At 38.5% G+C, this 17,890-nt stretch overlaps 1 protein-coding gene across 1 annotated transcript in view; it reads right to left on the bottom strand.

Moving 5' to 3' along the window:
* TBC1D32 (TBC1 domain family member 32) overlaps positions 1 to 8,885 on the bottom strand; it is a 171,100-nt gene extending 162,215 nt beyond the window's left edge. Inside the window, 1 exon segment of the mRNA XM_040965431.1 lies at positions 8,723 to 8,885. Coding sequence (XP_040821365.1) covers positions 8,723 to 8,877 — 155 coding nt within the window. The 5' untranslated portion in view covers positions 8,878 to 8,885.
* Between the last annotated feature and the right edge of the window lie 9,005 nt (positions 8,886 to 17,890).

The raw sequence follows: 17,890 nt of genomic DNA on the forward strand, positions 1-17,890 counted from the left end.
AGGACTTCCATTTCTTTATCATGTGTAACATCTAACACACAATACTTTGTAAATGTTTACAGATGTAAAACACAGCTCAAAAAAAATGGTTTGTCTCCTAATATCTTTTAACAGTGTCTGTCAGCTTCAACTTGTTTATCATGTCTAAATTTGTTCTAGTAATCAGTCATTTAAATCCTGTTAATAAAATGTAGATAACAGTATGCTACAATTACATCTCCCCAGCACACAAACCAACCATCTTACTCTTTCTACATTCCCCTCCAGAAGACAAAGGCAGAGCAAAACAAATTTCTCCTATTGGCATCTACCCGTTACCTTTCTACAGAAACATTTTTCATGAGTCCCAACACTTAGCCACTTAGCTCTTTAATATCCATTTTCTACATTGCATGTCCACTCACGAAGAAACATTTGTTCAGGTTTTTTTTTTTTTTACACATTCATTACTTCATCATTTCCCTTTTGTGTCTGTCTCAATCAGAGTAAAGTCAAATCAAATTATAAATAGATTACTGCAGCAGCCTTCTTGTTCATCACCTCCCATTTACTCTCTTCCCTCTCATATTCATCCTCAACATTCATATCAGTTCTCAAAGTCAGGGACTTCATTACTTCCCTCAGAGTTAGAGTCATTTTACAGCTTAACTTACACAATGTCATGCACATAATGCCTCAATAAATATTTGCTGAGTTTAAAAGTAATTATTGCCTGCCTATTATCTTTCATGATGACTTACAACTTCCTTGGCATAGAATTCTGAGTGCCTCATCAATCAAATCCTTCCGTCAGGCATCCGTACATAAATGAAACTATAGTCAATATTCTAAACCACCAGTCATGTTGATTTGCATACAAGAAAGGGAGACTGCCACACTTGACTGTGCTAAGCACACCTTAGTAACATTATTTATTTACCACATGATAGATAAAATAGATGACACTGATCCAAAAACATAAGGAGCCTTTTCAAATTCTCAACCTATTAATTCTTATACCTTATTCCAAAGTTCACATTTCCCATAAGAGCATGTTTTTTCAAAGATGTAAACATTCAAAAATGTTTAACTATTAAGATATTTTGTAACAATAAACTGAAAGTGAAAAAGAAAACAAAGGAATTTTTAAGATACTCATTTTCATCCATTTATATACTATTTAAATTTCTTCCATTAAGTGAGAAAATCTGTGCATTTTATTTCCTCAAAATTAAAATTGGAATGTTAATTTAAAAGTACAATTTACCTATACATTTATTAATTATTGGGTTTACTTTTTTTTTAAAGATTTATTTTTATTATTTTTTATTGGAAAGGTGGATATACAGAGAGGAGAGACAGAGAGGAAGATCTTCCGTCCAATGATTCACTCCCCAAGTGAGCGCAACGGGCCGATACTATGCCAATCCGAAGCCAGAGCCTCTTCTGGGTCTCCCACGCGGGTGCAGGTTCCCAAAGCTTTGGGCCATCCTCAACTGCTTTCCCGGGCCACAGGCAGGGAGCTGGAAGGGAAGCGGGGCTGCTGGGATTAGAACCGGCGCCCATATGGGATCCTGGGCGTGCAAGGCAAGGACCTTTAACCACTTGCGCCACTGCGCCGGGCCCTATTGGGTTTACTTTTAACTGTTCAATATTTATACTCAATGTTTATCTTCTATTCTTCAAGGGGAGAACCATTTACTAAGGGCAGTAGACATCCATATCAAAGCCCCAGCTGCTCCACTTTCGATCCAGCTCCCTGAATATGTACCAGCAAGGCAACTGGATGATGGTCCAAACACCTGTCACTACATGGGAGACTCTCGTGCTGTTCCAAGCTCTTGACTCCCACCTAGCCTAATTCTGGCTATTACATCCATGTGGGCAATGAACCAGCTGATGAAAGAGATCTGCAATGCAAACTGTCAAATAAATAAATATTTTAAAGAATAACAATAGCAGAACAGGAATATTATTTTGTAAACTTAATGCCCTGCCACATAACACTGAAATAGCAACCCCAATTTTTATTCGAAAGGCAGAGTTACAGACTGAGAGAGACAGAAACATCTTTCATCCACTGGTTCACTCCTCAAATGATGGCAATAACCTGGGCTGCACCAAGTCAAAGACAGAAGGTTTTCTAGGTTGTCTCCCACCTGGGTGCAAGGGATTTGAGCCATCTTTAGCTGTTTTGCTTACTTATTAGCAGGCTTTGTAATGGAAGTGGAACAGCTATAACTGGGACACCAGCACTTCAAGCTGCAGCTTAATCCACTTTGCCACAGTATCAGCCTCAATTTCCTGAATCTTATGTTCCATTGAAAATGCACCCATTCATCATCTAAACAGTTGTGCTTCTTCCGTTGAGTCATTATTGTATTCCTTGAAGGTCTTCCCATACACCAGCAAATGCTTTCTCTTTGAAATATTAATTTATTTCTGTCTCTAATTACAAACCAAATCTTCATATTTTCTGTAAAAATTGGTGAAAATTTATGCAAGAACAGTCAAAATCTAAATTTCAAAATAATCCTTTGAAGACATTCTCGCTTTTGTAACATTTGTCAGTACATTTTTGTAACATTTGTCATACATTTTTCGGGTACAGACATATACACATAAACATGGCACCATACACATGCATAAACATATACTGCTTCCACACACATCTGACTATGAGACCATTAGCAAATGTGTACAACAAGATGTAAAGAGCAAACAGTACTTTCAGTCCAATCATTGCAACCTCATGTCAAGCCTCTTATACTGAAAAAAGAAAGAAAAATTGAATGTAAAAGAAAGCAATCCAGAAAAATAACAGCAGGTCCCTAAAAACTCTAGACACACTTCATAATCCTGCCCAAGTTTATTCCATCAGACATACCAGTGTCCCTCAAAATCCTGACACACTTAGTGGTAAGCAGAAGATGCAGCTAAGCCATGTCTTAAAATTGAAGGAAGAGCCTCTGTGAAGGTAAATTTGACATCCCACCAACAACACTTATCACTCAAGGGCAGAATAGTCCTCATTCCTTGGTTTCAGTAGCCCATCTCTATATTACAAATCAGGCCATTAGGATAAACAAATACGGACTGAGAAACACAGCTTTTCTGCATGCTTTCTTACAAAGATCAACATGCAGGCAACCCAAGATGATAGTTTCATAATCAGGCAGTGAAGAAACAAGACACAAGTCCGTTACCAAAATGTGTTCAAATCAGTTAAGGGAATATAATTCTTCAAAAGAAGTCACAGAAAAATATAGATATAGATATAGATATATATAGTTATACCCCCCAACATTTAGTATCAGCTGTAATAGAAGTATGCTTGAAAAACTTATATAAGATTTATTTTTTTTTTAATTTGAAAGTCAGAGTTACAGAGAAAGGAAGAAACAGGCACACAAAGAAAGACAGGGAATCTTCCAGCAACAGTTGATCCCCAAAAAAGCTAAAACAGGTAGGGCTGGGTCAGGTTGAAGTCAGTTTTCAAGAGCATTAACTGGATCTCCTATTTTAGCAGGCTGGCACCCAAATTACTGGGCCATATTCTGTTGCTTTGCCCAGCCACTATCCAGGGATATGGAGCAGAAGCAGAACTGCCACCACTGACACCAGAGTCAATATGAGAGGGCAACTTTAAATCTATTCTTTGGGGAGACCACTGCTGGCATCCCGTATAGGCACCAGTTTGAATCCTGGCTGCTCCACCACTGATGTAGCTCACTGTTAACAACCTGGGAAAGCAGCAAAGGATGGTCCAACTCCTTGGGTCCCCACACTCACACAGGAGACCTGAGACAAATTCCTAGATCCTAGATTCAGACTAGCCTAGCTCCGGACAACTATAGCCATTGGGGAGTGAACCAGCAGATAGAAAAGTCTCTGTCTCTCCTCCTCTCTCTCTGTAAGTCTGACCTTTAATAAATCTTTTTTCAAAAGCTAAAATAGGAGATGGCATCTACTCTTTGGAAACTGCAATAATCAGAGGATTTTTTTCTAAAGATATCACTACTAAGTGACTACCTCTCAGACTCATTCAGAATGCTTCAGGATTCTAATGAATCTTCCAAATTCAATGAACCCCAGGACCCCAAGGTTAAACCTGTCTTAACAGGTTTCTATCACAAGGCTGTTCTAAAAGAAGAAACATTTCAAGGGATGGTAAGGACCCTTATCATAGGGAACTGTTAGGATTCTTACAGACTTTCCAATCCCAAATCAATGAGGAGTCATTTCTTCAAGTAGGCCCTTCTATCTTCTATGTGGGAGTAGACAAAGTCTTCAAATTCTCATTCAACAATTCATTTTGCAAAATTTTTTTTTTACTATCCCAATTAATCATAGCACTTCGCAAAATTCTAAAATGGTTTTCTTCTCTAATGGTGAGCCAGAACAGAAAAACACAGTTGCAATGAGGTTTGGAGAAACTGTCCCACAAATTTAAGTAATCTGTTCCCTCCATTATCTATCTCTCTCTCATATATATGTATGATATAGCATATATCATATCATAAATTTTATAGATGAGATAAATATATATAAGTATTAGATATAAATTATATATAAGTCATAAGTAAAATATTAATATATAATAGTAATGTGTTATTTTATATAATTTTATATGAAACTATAAAAATTATATATAAATTATAAATATTTTATGTAACTATAATATATAAACATAAAATAAAAATATTGATTTATTTATTTGAAAGCCAGAGTTTCAGAGTGAGAAACTCTGAAATCTTCCACCTACTGATTCATTCCCTGAATGGCCACGACAGCCAGGGTTGAGCTAAGCCAAAGCCAGGAGTTGGGAACATCATCCAGGTTCCCATCAGGAAGCAGGGGCCCAAGGACTCGAGTCATCTTCAGCTGTTTTTTCCAACCATTAGCACGGGACAAGATCACGACTGGAGCAACCAGAACACAAGCCAGTGCCATATGGGATGCAGGCATCACATACAGTGGTTTTATCCACTGCAATACAATGGAAACCCCATTCACCAACAAGTAAGTCTACATCTAATCCAAAATATCAAAGTTCAGTTGGAGATTTTTAAATCAAAAAAATCCCATGGGGGCCCAGCACAGTAGCCTGTGGCTCAAGTCCTTGCTTTGCATGCGCCAGAATCCAATATGGGTGCCAGTTCTAATCCAGGAGGCCACACTCCCCATCCAACTCCCTGCTTGTAGCCTGGGAAAACAGTCCAGGACAGCCCAAAGCCTTAGGACTTTGCACCTGTGTGGGAGACCCGGAAGAAGCTCCTGGCTTCTGCCTTTGGATCAGCTCAGTTCCAGCCATTGTGGCCACGTGGGGAGTGACTCATCGGATGGACGTTCTTCCTCTTTCTCCTCTTCTCTGTATATCTGATGTTCCAATAAATAAACAAATAAATACTTTTTAAAGTTTCATATCATCAATTTTGGAAATTATTTTAGCCAATATCCTACTTATTTTTCATGAAAGCAATGCAGCATGCAACTCTACTTCCAAATCAAAGATGGATTCCCAATGAAACTGTTAAATGTATCTTATTTTTTTTTTTTTTGGATTCTGATGTTTTTAATTTTCATTTCTTCAAAACAGATTTTTTTCTCATTAAAATTTTTAATGACTCATGGGGTCATACAATAGTATCATTTTCTTCAAGAAGGTTCTTCGTTTTCTGTTTCATTTCTTCAATGGCACATTAGTCATTTAGCAGCATGTTATTTAATTTCACAGTGTTGTAGATTTCTTTCTCCCTGTTGTTTTGTGGTGTTTTGTTAGTCATTTAGGTTCTCTGGATCTCAGCTTCTGCATTTGTGAACTTCTTTTTTTCATTATATTTTGACAATTTTTACTTGGCTAAAGATTACAGAGAGTGAAATTGAGTGAAACTCCATCATCATTGTGAGCTTCAAATGAATAAGATTACAAAACCTGCAGGTCCCAGTACAACAGCTCAGTGGCTAAACCTTCGCCGTGCATGCGCCAACATCCCATATGGGTGCCAGTTCATGGCTTAGCTACTCCACTTCATATCTAACTCCTGGCCTGTGACCTGCAAAAGTGGCAGAGGATGGCCCAAAGCGTTTGGACCCTGCATCCATGTAGGAGATCCGGAGGAGGTTCCTGGGTTCAGATCAGCTCAGCTCTAGACACTGCAGACACTTAGGGTGTGAGCCAGAGCACAGATCTTTCTGTCTCTCCCTCTCTTTGCCTTTCCAATAAAAATAAATGTGAAAAAGAGGAGATGAGCCGGGAGGGGTGGAAGAAAGAAAGGAGGAAGGGAAGAAGGAAGGGAACGATGAATGGATGAATCCCGATGTTAATGCCAACTGGAGATCCCAAAGAAGATTAAATTAGTTTTACAAGAGCCATTAGACTGGTGAAAGAAATTAAAAACAAACCAATATTAATTTTAAAAACATTTTAAAGTTGCCACAGTTGAAGCCTTAAATAAACAACCTCAAAAGCAAATATATGTGCTTAAAACACTTAATTTTAAAAACCAAAAGGCTGCAAATCAGTATTCATTACAAGTTTAAAAGATTTAACAAAAAGGAAAAAATACCATATTTTAATGAAACAAGAGATAAACACATAATGGAAGGTGGGTGGAAAGCCAGAATCTGGTTCTTTAAGAGCACCACTAAAATGAATAAATCTCCAGGCACAGCAAGATAGAACAAGAGTGAAAGAGAAGACACAACAGAAGACAGAATCATAGGTCCTGCAAACACTTAAAAAGTTAACAGCATTTAATTTTAAAAATCCCTGTGCAAGTGCTTCAAAATTTAGATGAAATGAATAAATTTACAGAACATGATCTTAGTAAAAATTAATTCAATAAACAATCCCATATAATATAAAAGCAAGAAATAAAATACCAAACTTCACACTGGAAGTGGGTTTCTTTGAAATGAATTATCATTACATGAGCTTACAAAGCTTTAATGACCCAACTGTGTCTAAGCTCTAATTTCTCTATATTCTTCTATTAAAATAACAAATCAATTGCTAACTAGTAGAAGCTGGCTTTTGCTATTTCTAAAATTATAAAGTAAGTTATTAGCAATAGATGTAATGGGGAAACAAAAAATTCATGCAAATACAAAAGAAGTTATATATAACCATAAACACTAAATAAATTAAAACTCAGATTAACAAGGATTTCTTACATACGTTTTAAAACATAAGAATCTGGTCACCACTATAAACGCTTCCCCCACCAAACTCCAAGTGAACACAAACAGAATTGTAAACGCTGTCACCTGACATGGGAGTCCTGTCAACTCCAGGCTTCAGGAGCAGCTTCCTGCGCCTACCGGTCAGGCTGCAGATGATCCTCTCAGAACCTGGATCCCTCCCACCAAGGAGACACAGACTTCCAGCTTCAGTGCAACCTATAACCAGCCTGGGGCAGGCATCTGGGGGGTAACTCAGCAGATACATGGCTTTTTTTTTTTTCTCTAACATCCTTTCAGATAAATCTTGGAAAATAAAATCATCTAATGCTTACATGTAACATTGGTAAGATACAGAATTTCAGGGTACCCAAAAGTCACAAAATGTAACATAAGTAGAAAAAAATTGAAATGTTATCTCTGTGAGTTCAACATGAAATGTAAATACTGGATGACTCCCACGGAGGTGGTGGGAGTTAGACTTTTAGGGAGAGGTTTAACTAACATTACATAAACCAAATGAACAAATCTTCTAAGTCTTTAAAAGGTATTTAAATTTGTAAAGATCCTTTCAGACGTGGGCCTTTGGCACAGGGGTTATGCCCCCACTAAAGGAGCCTGGGACGCCTGCATCCCATATTGCAATGCCTGATTTAAGTCCGAAGCGCCTCCACTTCCCATCCATCTCCCTGCTAACATACACTCCGGGAGGAAACACTAGGCTCCACTTCTTGAGCTCCTGCCGCTCACATCAAAGCCCCACAGAGAACTCCCACTTCCAGCCTGCAGTCCTAACACTTGGGGAGTAACCTCTCAGATCTTCTCTCCTCCTTTTACACAAAGTGAAAACAAATGAATACAAAGAAAAAACAAAAGGTCCTTCAACATGGCACTTCCCTCATTAAACCTTTCTCTCCTGCTTCCTCCAGAGTATTCCATATCTTTTATCTGCCCTGTCCACAAGTGTCAGACACTAGTGCAAGTGCTTTATCCTGTGGAGGAACTGAAACTATTCCAGAAGCAGCTAACCACATCTGGCGTGAGGTTTGGAATTTCATTTCTCGCTCTTACATCATACAGAGCTGTTTAAATAATTACTGAGTTAATTTTTACTAAGCTCATCATCGGTAAATTCATCCATTTCTTCTAGATTTTGAAACACTTGCATAAGCGCCTCACATCAACACGGTATTCCTTTGCAGCACTCGGAAGGCACACTTGGTGCAACCACCAAATCTCAGACAAGCAAGCCACAGGGATCTTAAGGAACCATTAACTCCTTGAAACATAACTGCTTTTAAAAATATGTAATATATAATAACGTTACTACACTGTCCAGGAAAGGATGGGGAAGGATATGTTGTTTTAAAGTAGGTAAAAGCTTTATAAAATTCATAAAGAATAACGATGGATTCGACACCCAGGGAAATAAAACCGAATTCTGCACTTGGAAAAAAAAACTTTAACAACAATCATGAAATGAGCATTTCTTCTCTGAACTGCACTTTAACCTTTTCCAGATCAACGTGCTGTTTGCTCAAGATATCAAAGGCAATTTTACTTGTGAAAATTTTCATCAGTTTCCTCCAGATGTAAAAGGATGTCCTCGGCGCACTCCAGGGACGGAGCACCCGTGATTTTCTCCTTCACGCTCAGGAACAACTGCCTCAGCATGGCCTGCAGCATCGCCTCGTCCTCGCTGGAGAAATGCGACATCCTCTGTAGGAATCAAACGCCCACTGCCATTAGATACAAGCAAGAACCGCGCACTACGCACGCGCAATCCCACCCAGCGCGGGCCCCCGCGCAGCGTCGTTGCCTAGGAGACCGCGGCGCGCGCTGGAAGGCGCACCCTCGGCTGCCCGCGCGCCTTTCAGGAAAACAAGTCACCTTACTTTGGGAATCCCGGATTCCTGAGGCCCCCTCTTCTAGTAGTCGCCGTTGCCAGGTTTCAGTCCCCACAAGAGCTCAAACTGCCCGGACTCACAGCTAGACTCGTCCAGACAGGCTCCGCTGGGCGGGCCCGACGGCGGCGCGTCGGTGCTACGCGTGACGTCAGCGCGCTGACGTGGCCTGCTGCCGCCAGGGCGCGCCGGCGGAGTTACCTGCTGGTTCTCCTCAGGTGTTACCGTTCTGCCCTCGGGCGTAAAAGGGAAAAGGTTTCAACATGAAGGAGATATCGGAGGTAAAACTGAAAATGGCACTGAAAGTTTCGGTGGTAGAGCGAGTGGAGATTAAGCCGCTTTTTCTCAGGAGGCAAGAGAAAGGGACAGTGCAGTGCCCTGAGGTGCTGTGCCTGAGGTAATGCGTCCTGCAGATTCTGTGGACATCCATAATTATGTTTTAACCCAGTTAAAGGAGGTGAAAGAAACCAGGAGAGAGAAATTGGACATTGGAAAGATAGGGGCCTGCGAGTGTGCCGAATTGGGATACTTGAACTAGTAGGGTCAGAAAGAAGCGATGAGGATAAAGTTGGCCACATCTGGAAGGAACAGATCGTGTTTTAAGGGATCTTTTTTTTAACATTTGTGTTTTATTTATTTCTTTGGAAGGCATACTTATGGTGAGAGAGAGAGAAAGGTAGAAATCTCCCAAACACTGTTGCACTCCCCAGATGGCCCCAAGGGCGCGAGCTGGGCCAGTCTGAAGGCAGGAACCAGGAGCTTCCTCCGGGTCTCCTATGTGGGTGCAGCTCTTGGCATATGCTGAGGGTGCTGCAGCCTTGCCCCACCTGGCCCCCTCCCAGGCTCAGCTCTCACTAGCGTCAGGTGAGTTCCTGTCAGGGGAGGTCTGTGATGCAGCCTGGCTTATCCTGTCACCACAGACACGTCTCAAAGGAGCACATAAAATGGCGCACAGGTGTGTGAAATAGTGAAGAGCAATCATCATTATGCAAATTTGAAACAAAATTGGGTGCTATCTCACTGTACTAACAAAAAATCGAAAGATGACACATTGGCAAGGACATGGAGAAAAGGGACCCCTGGCACGCTTGATGAGAATGTAAGATATATGGAATGTGGAAATATAGAAATATGAGTGCAATTAGATATCATTGTGCTAAGTGAAAAAAAAAAAAACACAAGGAGGCAACTTTTATCACAGTGTCTCATTCTTATTTGCGGTATTCTCATAAGGTTTAAAAGCAGTTCCCATAGGCTGAAAGCAATGGGAAAGGGCAGAAGGAATGAGGAAAGCAAACACGATAGGAACTTCATAGGTTCTACAGCACCCAGGATAGTTATAGATAATGCCCACATGCTGTATGTTTCCCAACTTTAAAAAAGACTAGCAGCTAGGATTCTGAATATTTCAAAATGTTAAATGTTATAAAAGGTGAATGTGTTTTTCTTCTTGGACACTACATGATACATTTTTATTTCAAAACACCATATAATAACCCATAAATTTAAAAAAATGCAACTTCTGTATGTCAAATTTTACTTAAATTAATTTTTTTAAATAATAACAAATTATTCAGCTGGGAAGAATTCACCCTTTGTTACTTTTTCAGTCTGTTTTCCAAACCAGTTTCATATCTGGTTTTAAAAATAGCTTCCATGCTTGATAATATTTAATATTTCAGTAATAGTGTCTTTATTCATGTATTTTTCTCAACAATTCTGAATAGATTTCCTGGAAGTATTAACTGTGAACTTTAGCATGAGCATTTTTAATTTTTTTTTTTGAATTTGTATTGAAAAGATAGATTTATAGAGTGGAGAGACAGAAAGATCTGCCATCTGCTGGTTTACCTCCAAGTGTGTGCAATGGCCAAAGCTGAGCTGATGCAAAGCCAAGAGCCAGAAGTTTCTTCTGGGTCCCCCACGTGGGTGCAGGGTCATAAGGCTTTGGGCCATCCATTTATTCTTTCCCAGGCCACAAGCAGGGAGCTGGATGGGAAGTGGAGCTGCCGGGACAGTAACTAGCACCCATATGGTTTCTCAGCACCTGCAAGGTGAGAATTTAGCCACTGAGCAATCACACTGGGCCCAGGATAAGCTTTTTTTTATTCAATTTTACTATCTTATTTTATTACATAAAAATAAATCTCATGTATTTCATGTGTACAGCTTTAAGTGTGTAATGATACTTCCCATTCCTAATCACCCTCCCTTCTTCACTTCTACCATCCATCTTTCTTTTCTTGCTTTTTCTTAAATTTTTACAATGGCATGCTTTCATGTTTACTTGATATTCATAGGCTGACCCCTTCACTATATAAAAAATTCAACTTGTAAGTAGAAAAACTGTCCCCAAAGCCTATAGACAAAGAATAATAATAGTAAAATATCAAAATGACATTTACACTCATCACAGTTTTTGTACTCTATTAGTTATCACAAATCAGGAAAAATATATTTTTTATCTTTTCAAAACTCACACAGTACACTAAACAAAATGGTCTCCACTTGCATAAGATAAACCATTTTAAAGGTTGCAAGCCATTTAAAAAAAATAGAATTAAAAACAGTAATCAATACCATAAAATTTGTTGATTTGAGTCTTACTATGTGTAAATACTGAGTAATCTTTTTTTTCTAATAGTGGCCAAAAATTGCTAACATAATTCAATAATGTTCACAGTATTCTGGTAGATTAAAAAATTACAGGAAAATAGCAAAGGTTCTTGGTAAATATTAAAGCTGTCATCCATTACTTCAAGAAACTTACTGTTCTATTAAGTAAGGTCACCCATATAATATATACTTGCTATAACTAGAAACATCCCAACACAAACATGTACTGAATTTTTATTACAGAAAAATAATTTGACTTCTTAAGTATAACAACTTGAACATATATATTTGTCTCTGCTCTTTCCAGAAACCCAAGTATAATGATTTTTTTTAACAAATACAAAACTCACAAAGAGGTTAGACAAAATAACAGATTTCAGTTTGTTAAAGTATTGAAAGCATAGATGAAGGTGTGCCTACTGAGAAATAGACATACAGTTTGGAGAAGAATGTTTAGAAGTTGCATGTGGGAGAATTTAGCTAGAATTATCAGGTTTTCCTTTACAAGCAGGTGAATTTTAGGAAGCATTTACCGTCATTCAAGCCACAACATAAAAAAAAGATTAAGAGGGAAGCCTTTTGAGTGTGCACAAGCTTCACTGTACAACAAAATACCTGAAGAAAAGTTTATTTGTCCTAGTGTCAGTGGGAGTATATTCCAAAGTCAGAGCTTAAGAAACATAGGCAGATGCATTCAGGGTAAAACCTTTGGTATGTGAGTAATCCAGACATGTATTTCTTTAAAAGTCAAGGAGAAGCTGGGCCCGGCACGGTAGCCTGGCAACTAAAGTCCTCACCTTGCACTCACCAGGATCCGATATGGGCGCTGGTTAGTGTCCTGGCAGCCTCACTTCCCATCCAGCTCCCTGCTTGTGATCTGGGAAAGCAGTCAAGAACAGCCCTAAGCTTTGGGACCCTGCACCCAGGCGGGAGACCCGGAAGAGGCCTCAGATCGGCTCAGCTCCAGCCGTTTGAGGAATGAATCAACAGATGGAAGATCTTCCTCTCTGTCTCTCCTTCCTGTGTATCTGGCTTTCCAATAAAAAAAGAAAAGTAAATAATTCTTAAAAAAAAAAAAAAAAAAGTCGAGGAGAAACTAACCAGAGAGAAATAGCTCATCTGTATGGGAAGAGAGAAATTGAAGACAGGGTTCACCCAACTCAAGCAGTTTTACTGTTGCAAAAACCTAGTAAATTCATGAGTGAAACACCAAGTAAAACGTGCTAACTAATGAACTTTTATCTCCAGTCTTAACATTTCACCTGTACTGTGGACTCATATATAATTGCCCGTTGGGTATTTCCACCTTAATAGAAAACAGAATAGTCATAATTTAGTATTTCCAAATAGAAATTTTGAATATTCTGTATTTCCTATTTCTTCTTTTCGAAGTTTCTACTGAATTTTTATTTGTTTTCATGTTGCTTTGAAAGGAAAGACAGATATCTCATCTGCTGATTTACTACCCAAATAACCCGTAACTGCCAGGACTGGAGCAGGCCAAAGCCTGAAGTCCAGAACTCAATCCAATTTTCCCACATGGGTGACAGGCACTTGAGCTGTCATTTGTTGCCCTGTGAGCTTCTTCTTCAAAGACTGTGAGATCAAAACAGGAGCCAGGATACAAACACAGGATTCTGATATAGCATATAGGTATCCAAAGTCGTTAAGTCATCAATTAGATGCCTGTCTAACATTTCAGCATGCCTGGTTTCTGTATTGAACCCTAGTTATTGCCTCCAGAAATCTGCTAATTCAGATCTTGTGAGGCAAGCAAAAATGACCCAAACAATCGAGTTTCTGTTACCTGTGTGAAAAATGCAGATTGAGTTTTTGACTCCTCACTGAGGTTGAACAATCCTTAGTTATTCTAAATATTTGAAGAATGTACTAGGGAATGGAAGCCCTTTTGCTCTGTCTCTCCTCTCTGTTATAAAGCTTTGTACTTTTTTTACATTAAAAAATAGTTTCTCTATAGTTTATATAGTTTGTAGATACACTTTTAAGAATATATTGAGGGCCCGGCGCGGTGGCGCAAGTGGTTAAAGGTCCTCCTCGCCTTGCACGCCCGGGATCCCATATGGGCGCCGGTTCTAATCCCGGCAGCCCCGCTTCCCTTCCAGCTCCCTGCCTGTGGCCTGGGAAAGCAGTCGAGGACGGCCCAAAGCTTTGGGAACCTGCACCCGCGTGGGAGACCCGGAAGAGGCTCCTGGCTTCGGATCGGCATAGTATCGGCCCGTTGCGCTCACTTGGGGAGTGAATCATTGGATGGAAGATCTTCCTCTCTGTCTCTCCTCTCTGTATATCCGCCTTTCCAATAACAAAATAATAAAAATAAATCTCTAAAAAAAAAAAAAGAAGAATATATTGAGGGGTCAGCATGACATAACAGGGAAAGCAACCACATGTAATACCAGCATCCCAAATGGGTACTGGTTAGACTCCTGGCTGTTCCACTCCAATCCAGCTTCCTGTTAATGTGCCTGGGAAGATAGCACAGTATGCCATCAAGTACTTTGGCCCCTGCACCCATGTGAGAAACCCAGAAGAAGCAATGTGTTGGCCCTGGCCCAGACCTGACCATCTGTCTCTCCATCTCTGCTTTTCAGATAAATAAAATGAAAAAAAAAAAAGCTATTTAAGGAATATGCTGATATTCAATTTCTCCCTCTCTCTTTCCTTCTCCCCTCCTTTCCTCTGTATTTCTTAATTTCTTTTTTGAGATATCTTGAATTATGTTACAGTAAAAATAATTAATACCCTTTGTCTCTCCAATGAATAAATCAAATTGAGTGAATAGGCAATTTTTATCAGTGAAAAATACTTAAGGATAAATAGGTAACAAAAATGTCTTACTTAGGAAAATGTGGGCACACAGAATCCATAAGACTCATTTAAAAGCTTCTGATCAACAATGAGAAGCTCATGCAAGAGTTCAAAGAATTTAAGGAAGCAAGAAAGCAAATTAAGGCTAATATATCAGACACTAAGAACACAGTAGAGCCAATTAAAAGTACAGTGGAGAATCTCCAAAATACAATGAAGCAAGCAGAAGACAAAATCTCAGAACTGGAGGATATTTCCTGTCATCAGAGGGAAGCAAACAAAAAGCTGGAAGCAGAGCTGGATCAGGCCAAAAAAGGTATTCAAGAATTAAAAGACAATATTAAGAGGTCAAATATAAGAGTTATGGGAGTTCCAGAAGGTGCAGAAAGATAAACTGAGTTTGCAAATGTATCTAATGAAATAATAAATGAAAACTTCCCTAATCTGGAGAAAGAATTGGGAAACAAGATTCAAGAGGGACACAGAACTCCCAACAGGCTTGATCAAAAGTGATCTTCACCAAGACATATGATTATCAAACTCTCTTCAATTGAACATAAGGAAAAGATCCTTAAATGCGCACGTGAAAAAAATTAATTGACCTATAAAGGAATGCCAATTAAGCTCACAGGAGATCTCTAATGGGAAACTCTACAGGCAAGAAGAGAATGGAGTGGAGTGACATATTCCAGACTCTTAAAAAAAAAAAATTATCAGCCCAGGATAACATATCCAGCAAAGCTTTCCTTTGTCTTTGAAAATGAAATAAAATTCTTCCACAGTCAAGAAAAGCTAAAAGAATTTGCCTCTTTCAAACCTGCCATACAAATGGTACTTCAAGATGTTCTCTTGACAGAGAAGAGGAATAGCGCCTACCAAAACCAGAGGCAAATGTGAAGAACATCCCAGTAAAATGACAAAAGAAGACTAAGCCAATAAACAACCCATTCCTAAAATGACAAAACCAAAGTACCACCCGTACATATTAAACTCTGAATGTAAATGGCTTAAGCTCAATTAAACGTCATAGATTAGTAGACTGGATTAAAAAACAAAACCCATATGTTTATTGTCTGGAGGAGACACACTTCAACAAATATCAGCAGAAAATATATCGCATGGGTTTTGTTGTTTTCTGTTGGGTTCATCTCTTCAAAACACTTCTGATTAAAACATTCAGTGACTCATAAATCATGCAGTGGCATCATTTTCTTCAAGAAGGTTCTTCAGCTACACATTAGTCATTTAATAGCATGTTACTTAACTCCTTGGTGATGTTAATTTTTTTTTTCTCCCTGATGTTGATTTTGTTTAGTGGCTCTTCATTTAAGGGGATGTATAGTAACTGTGTAATGGAGACTGTCGTATCTAGTAACATGTCATTTAACTTCATGGCATTGTAACTTTCTATTTTTTTTTCTATTGTTGATTTTATATTATGACTTTTCATTTGAGGGGATGTATAGTAGCTGTGAAATGGAGACTAACATCCAGATGTGAGGACGCAGTGTAGTATGCATTTCTGCTTCCAGACAAAGATGGACTTACAGTGAAACTGTTTACTATATCTTGACAATAGGATTCTGGACTCTCTGCCATTGTTCATGCCTGCAATGATGGACATGACTGAGTATGAAGAACTATATGTTAGTAATGATATAGAGGAACTAGGTGGGAGGAGGGAATTGGGGCGGGGATAAGGGAATATGGAATTATATCATAAAATGATAATAAAATGTAAAAAAAAAAAGTCTTAGGAAACAATAATACAGGGCCCGGCACAGTAGCCTAGTGGCTAAAATCCTTGCCCGCTCGGGATCCCATATGGGCACCAGTTCTAATCCCGGCAGCCCCACTTCCCATCCAGCTCCCTGCTTGTGGCTGGGGAAAGCAGTCAAGAACAGCCCTAAGCTTGGGGCACTGCACCCAAGTGGGAGACACGGAAGAGGTTCTGGGCTCCTGGCTTCAGATCGACTCAGCTCCAGCCGTTTGAGGAATGAATCAACAGATGGAAGATCTTCCTCTCTGTCTCTCCTTCTCCCTGTGCATCTGGCTTTCCAATTAGAAAAATAAATAATTTAAAAAAAATAATAATAATAGAGTTCTCATTAAAAAAGCAAGAACCATTTTTATAGCATTTCCAAAAATTAACTGTGGTGTTCTGAAAACCTAATATTACTGAAATAATGATTTGAGAAATTTGGATTTGCGTAGCATTCATATCTGTATAGAATTTGTATTTGTATAACAGAAAGAAGATAGGCTTTGAAGTTTGATAGATCTGGCCTGGTATCACAGCAACATCCCTTCTTGACAGGAACAAATGAGCATCAGTTTCCTAAACTGTAAACAAACAAACAAAATATATAATATATATATACATATATATATAAGTATCTAATTTACAGGCTTGTCGCAGCTGTTAAATTATGTGACATATAAATAACTAGCATAGTGCTGGCACAGAGATGTTTTCTTATTCTCCCTCACACACTTTCACAAATGTGATTTTAAACTTATTTCTTTTATCACTGACATTTAATATGCTTATATTTTAATTTCAATCTTGATATTTTTCTTGTTTATAATACTCAAATTCATTGTATCTTCTCTAGTTTCTGGATAAATATCAAGAAGTTCTTACTAAAAAGAAGGGGCACTGTGAACAAGCCACCCATTTTATTCTTTAATTTCATCATTAATCCTTCCTTCTTTAATGAGCATATATTTCTTGCTTTTTTATGAAAAATTATTTTTTAAATTTATTTTTTAATAACATTGTATTATTATTTTTTAAAAATAACATTGTATTATGTGACACAATTTCATAGGTACTGGGATTGCCACCTCCCCTCCCATAATCCTCCCCCCATGGTGGATTCCTCCACTTTGTTGCGTGACCACAGTTCAAGTTCAGTTGAGATTCCTTCATTGCAAGCATATACCAAGCATAGAGACAAGCATCTTATTGTCCAGATAAGTTCAATGGCTTTTTGGGGAGAATTTCTCTGGTCTGAAGGTAAAGCCAACAGAGTAAAAACCCAATCAATGAAAAGCCCCAACATATCATTGGCAACAATATGCAATGTTATGGTATTAATTGATGTAATATTGAGTAAACAATCTATTAAAAATAATGCAAGTTCTTAACCACATCCTGTGACTACTCCATTGTCATTTCAGCAATTGAGGTGTATAACAGTTATATTAGGGGTGAAGCACAAGGTTTTGAAAGTATAGTAGGTTTTACAGTTTTTCAAAACACATGGGTTGAGACAGTATTAATTACAGGTTCAAAAAGAAGAAAAAAAAAAATAACAGGTTAAATTAAGGCAAACATGTGGTATTCTAACCTTTTGGGATTGGCTAATTTCCCTTAGCAT

Source organism: Ochotona curzoniae, unplaced genomic scaffold (assembly GCF_017591425.1).
Source record: "Ochotona curzoniae isolate NIBS_2020 unplaced genomic scaffold, NIBS_Ocur_1.0 scaffold_3890, whole genome shotgun sequence".
NCBI lineage: Eukaryota > Metazoa > Chordata > Mammalia > Lagomorpha > Ochotonidae > Ochotona > Ochotona curzoniae.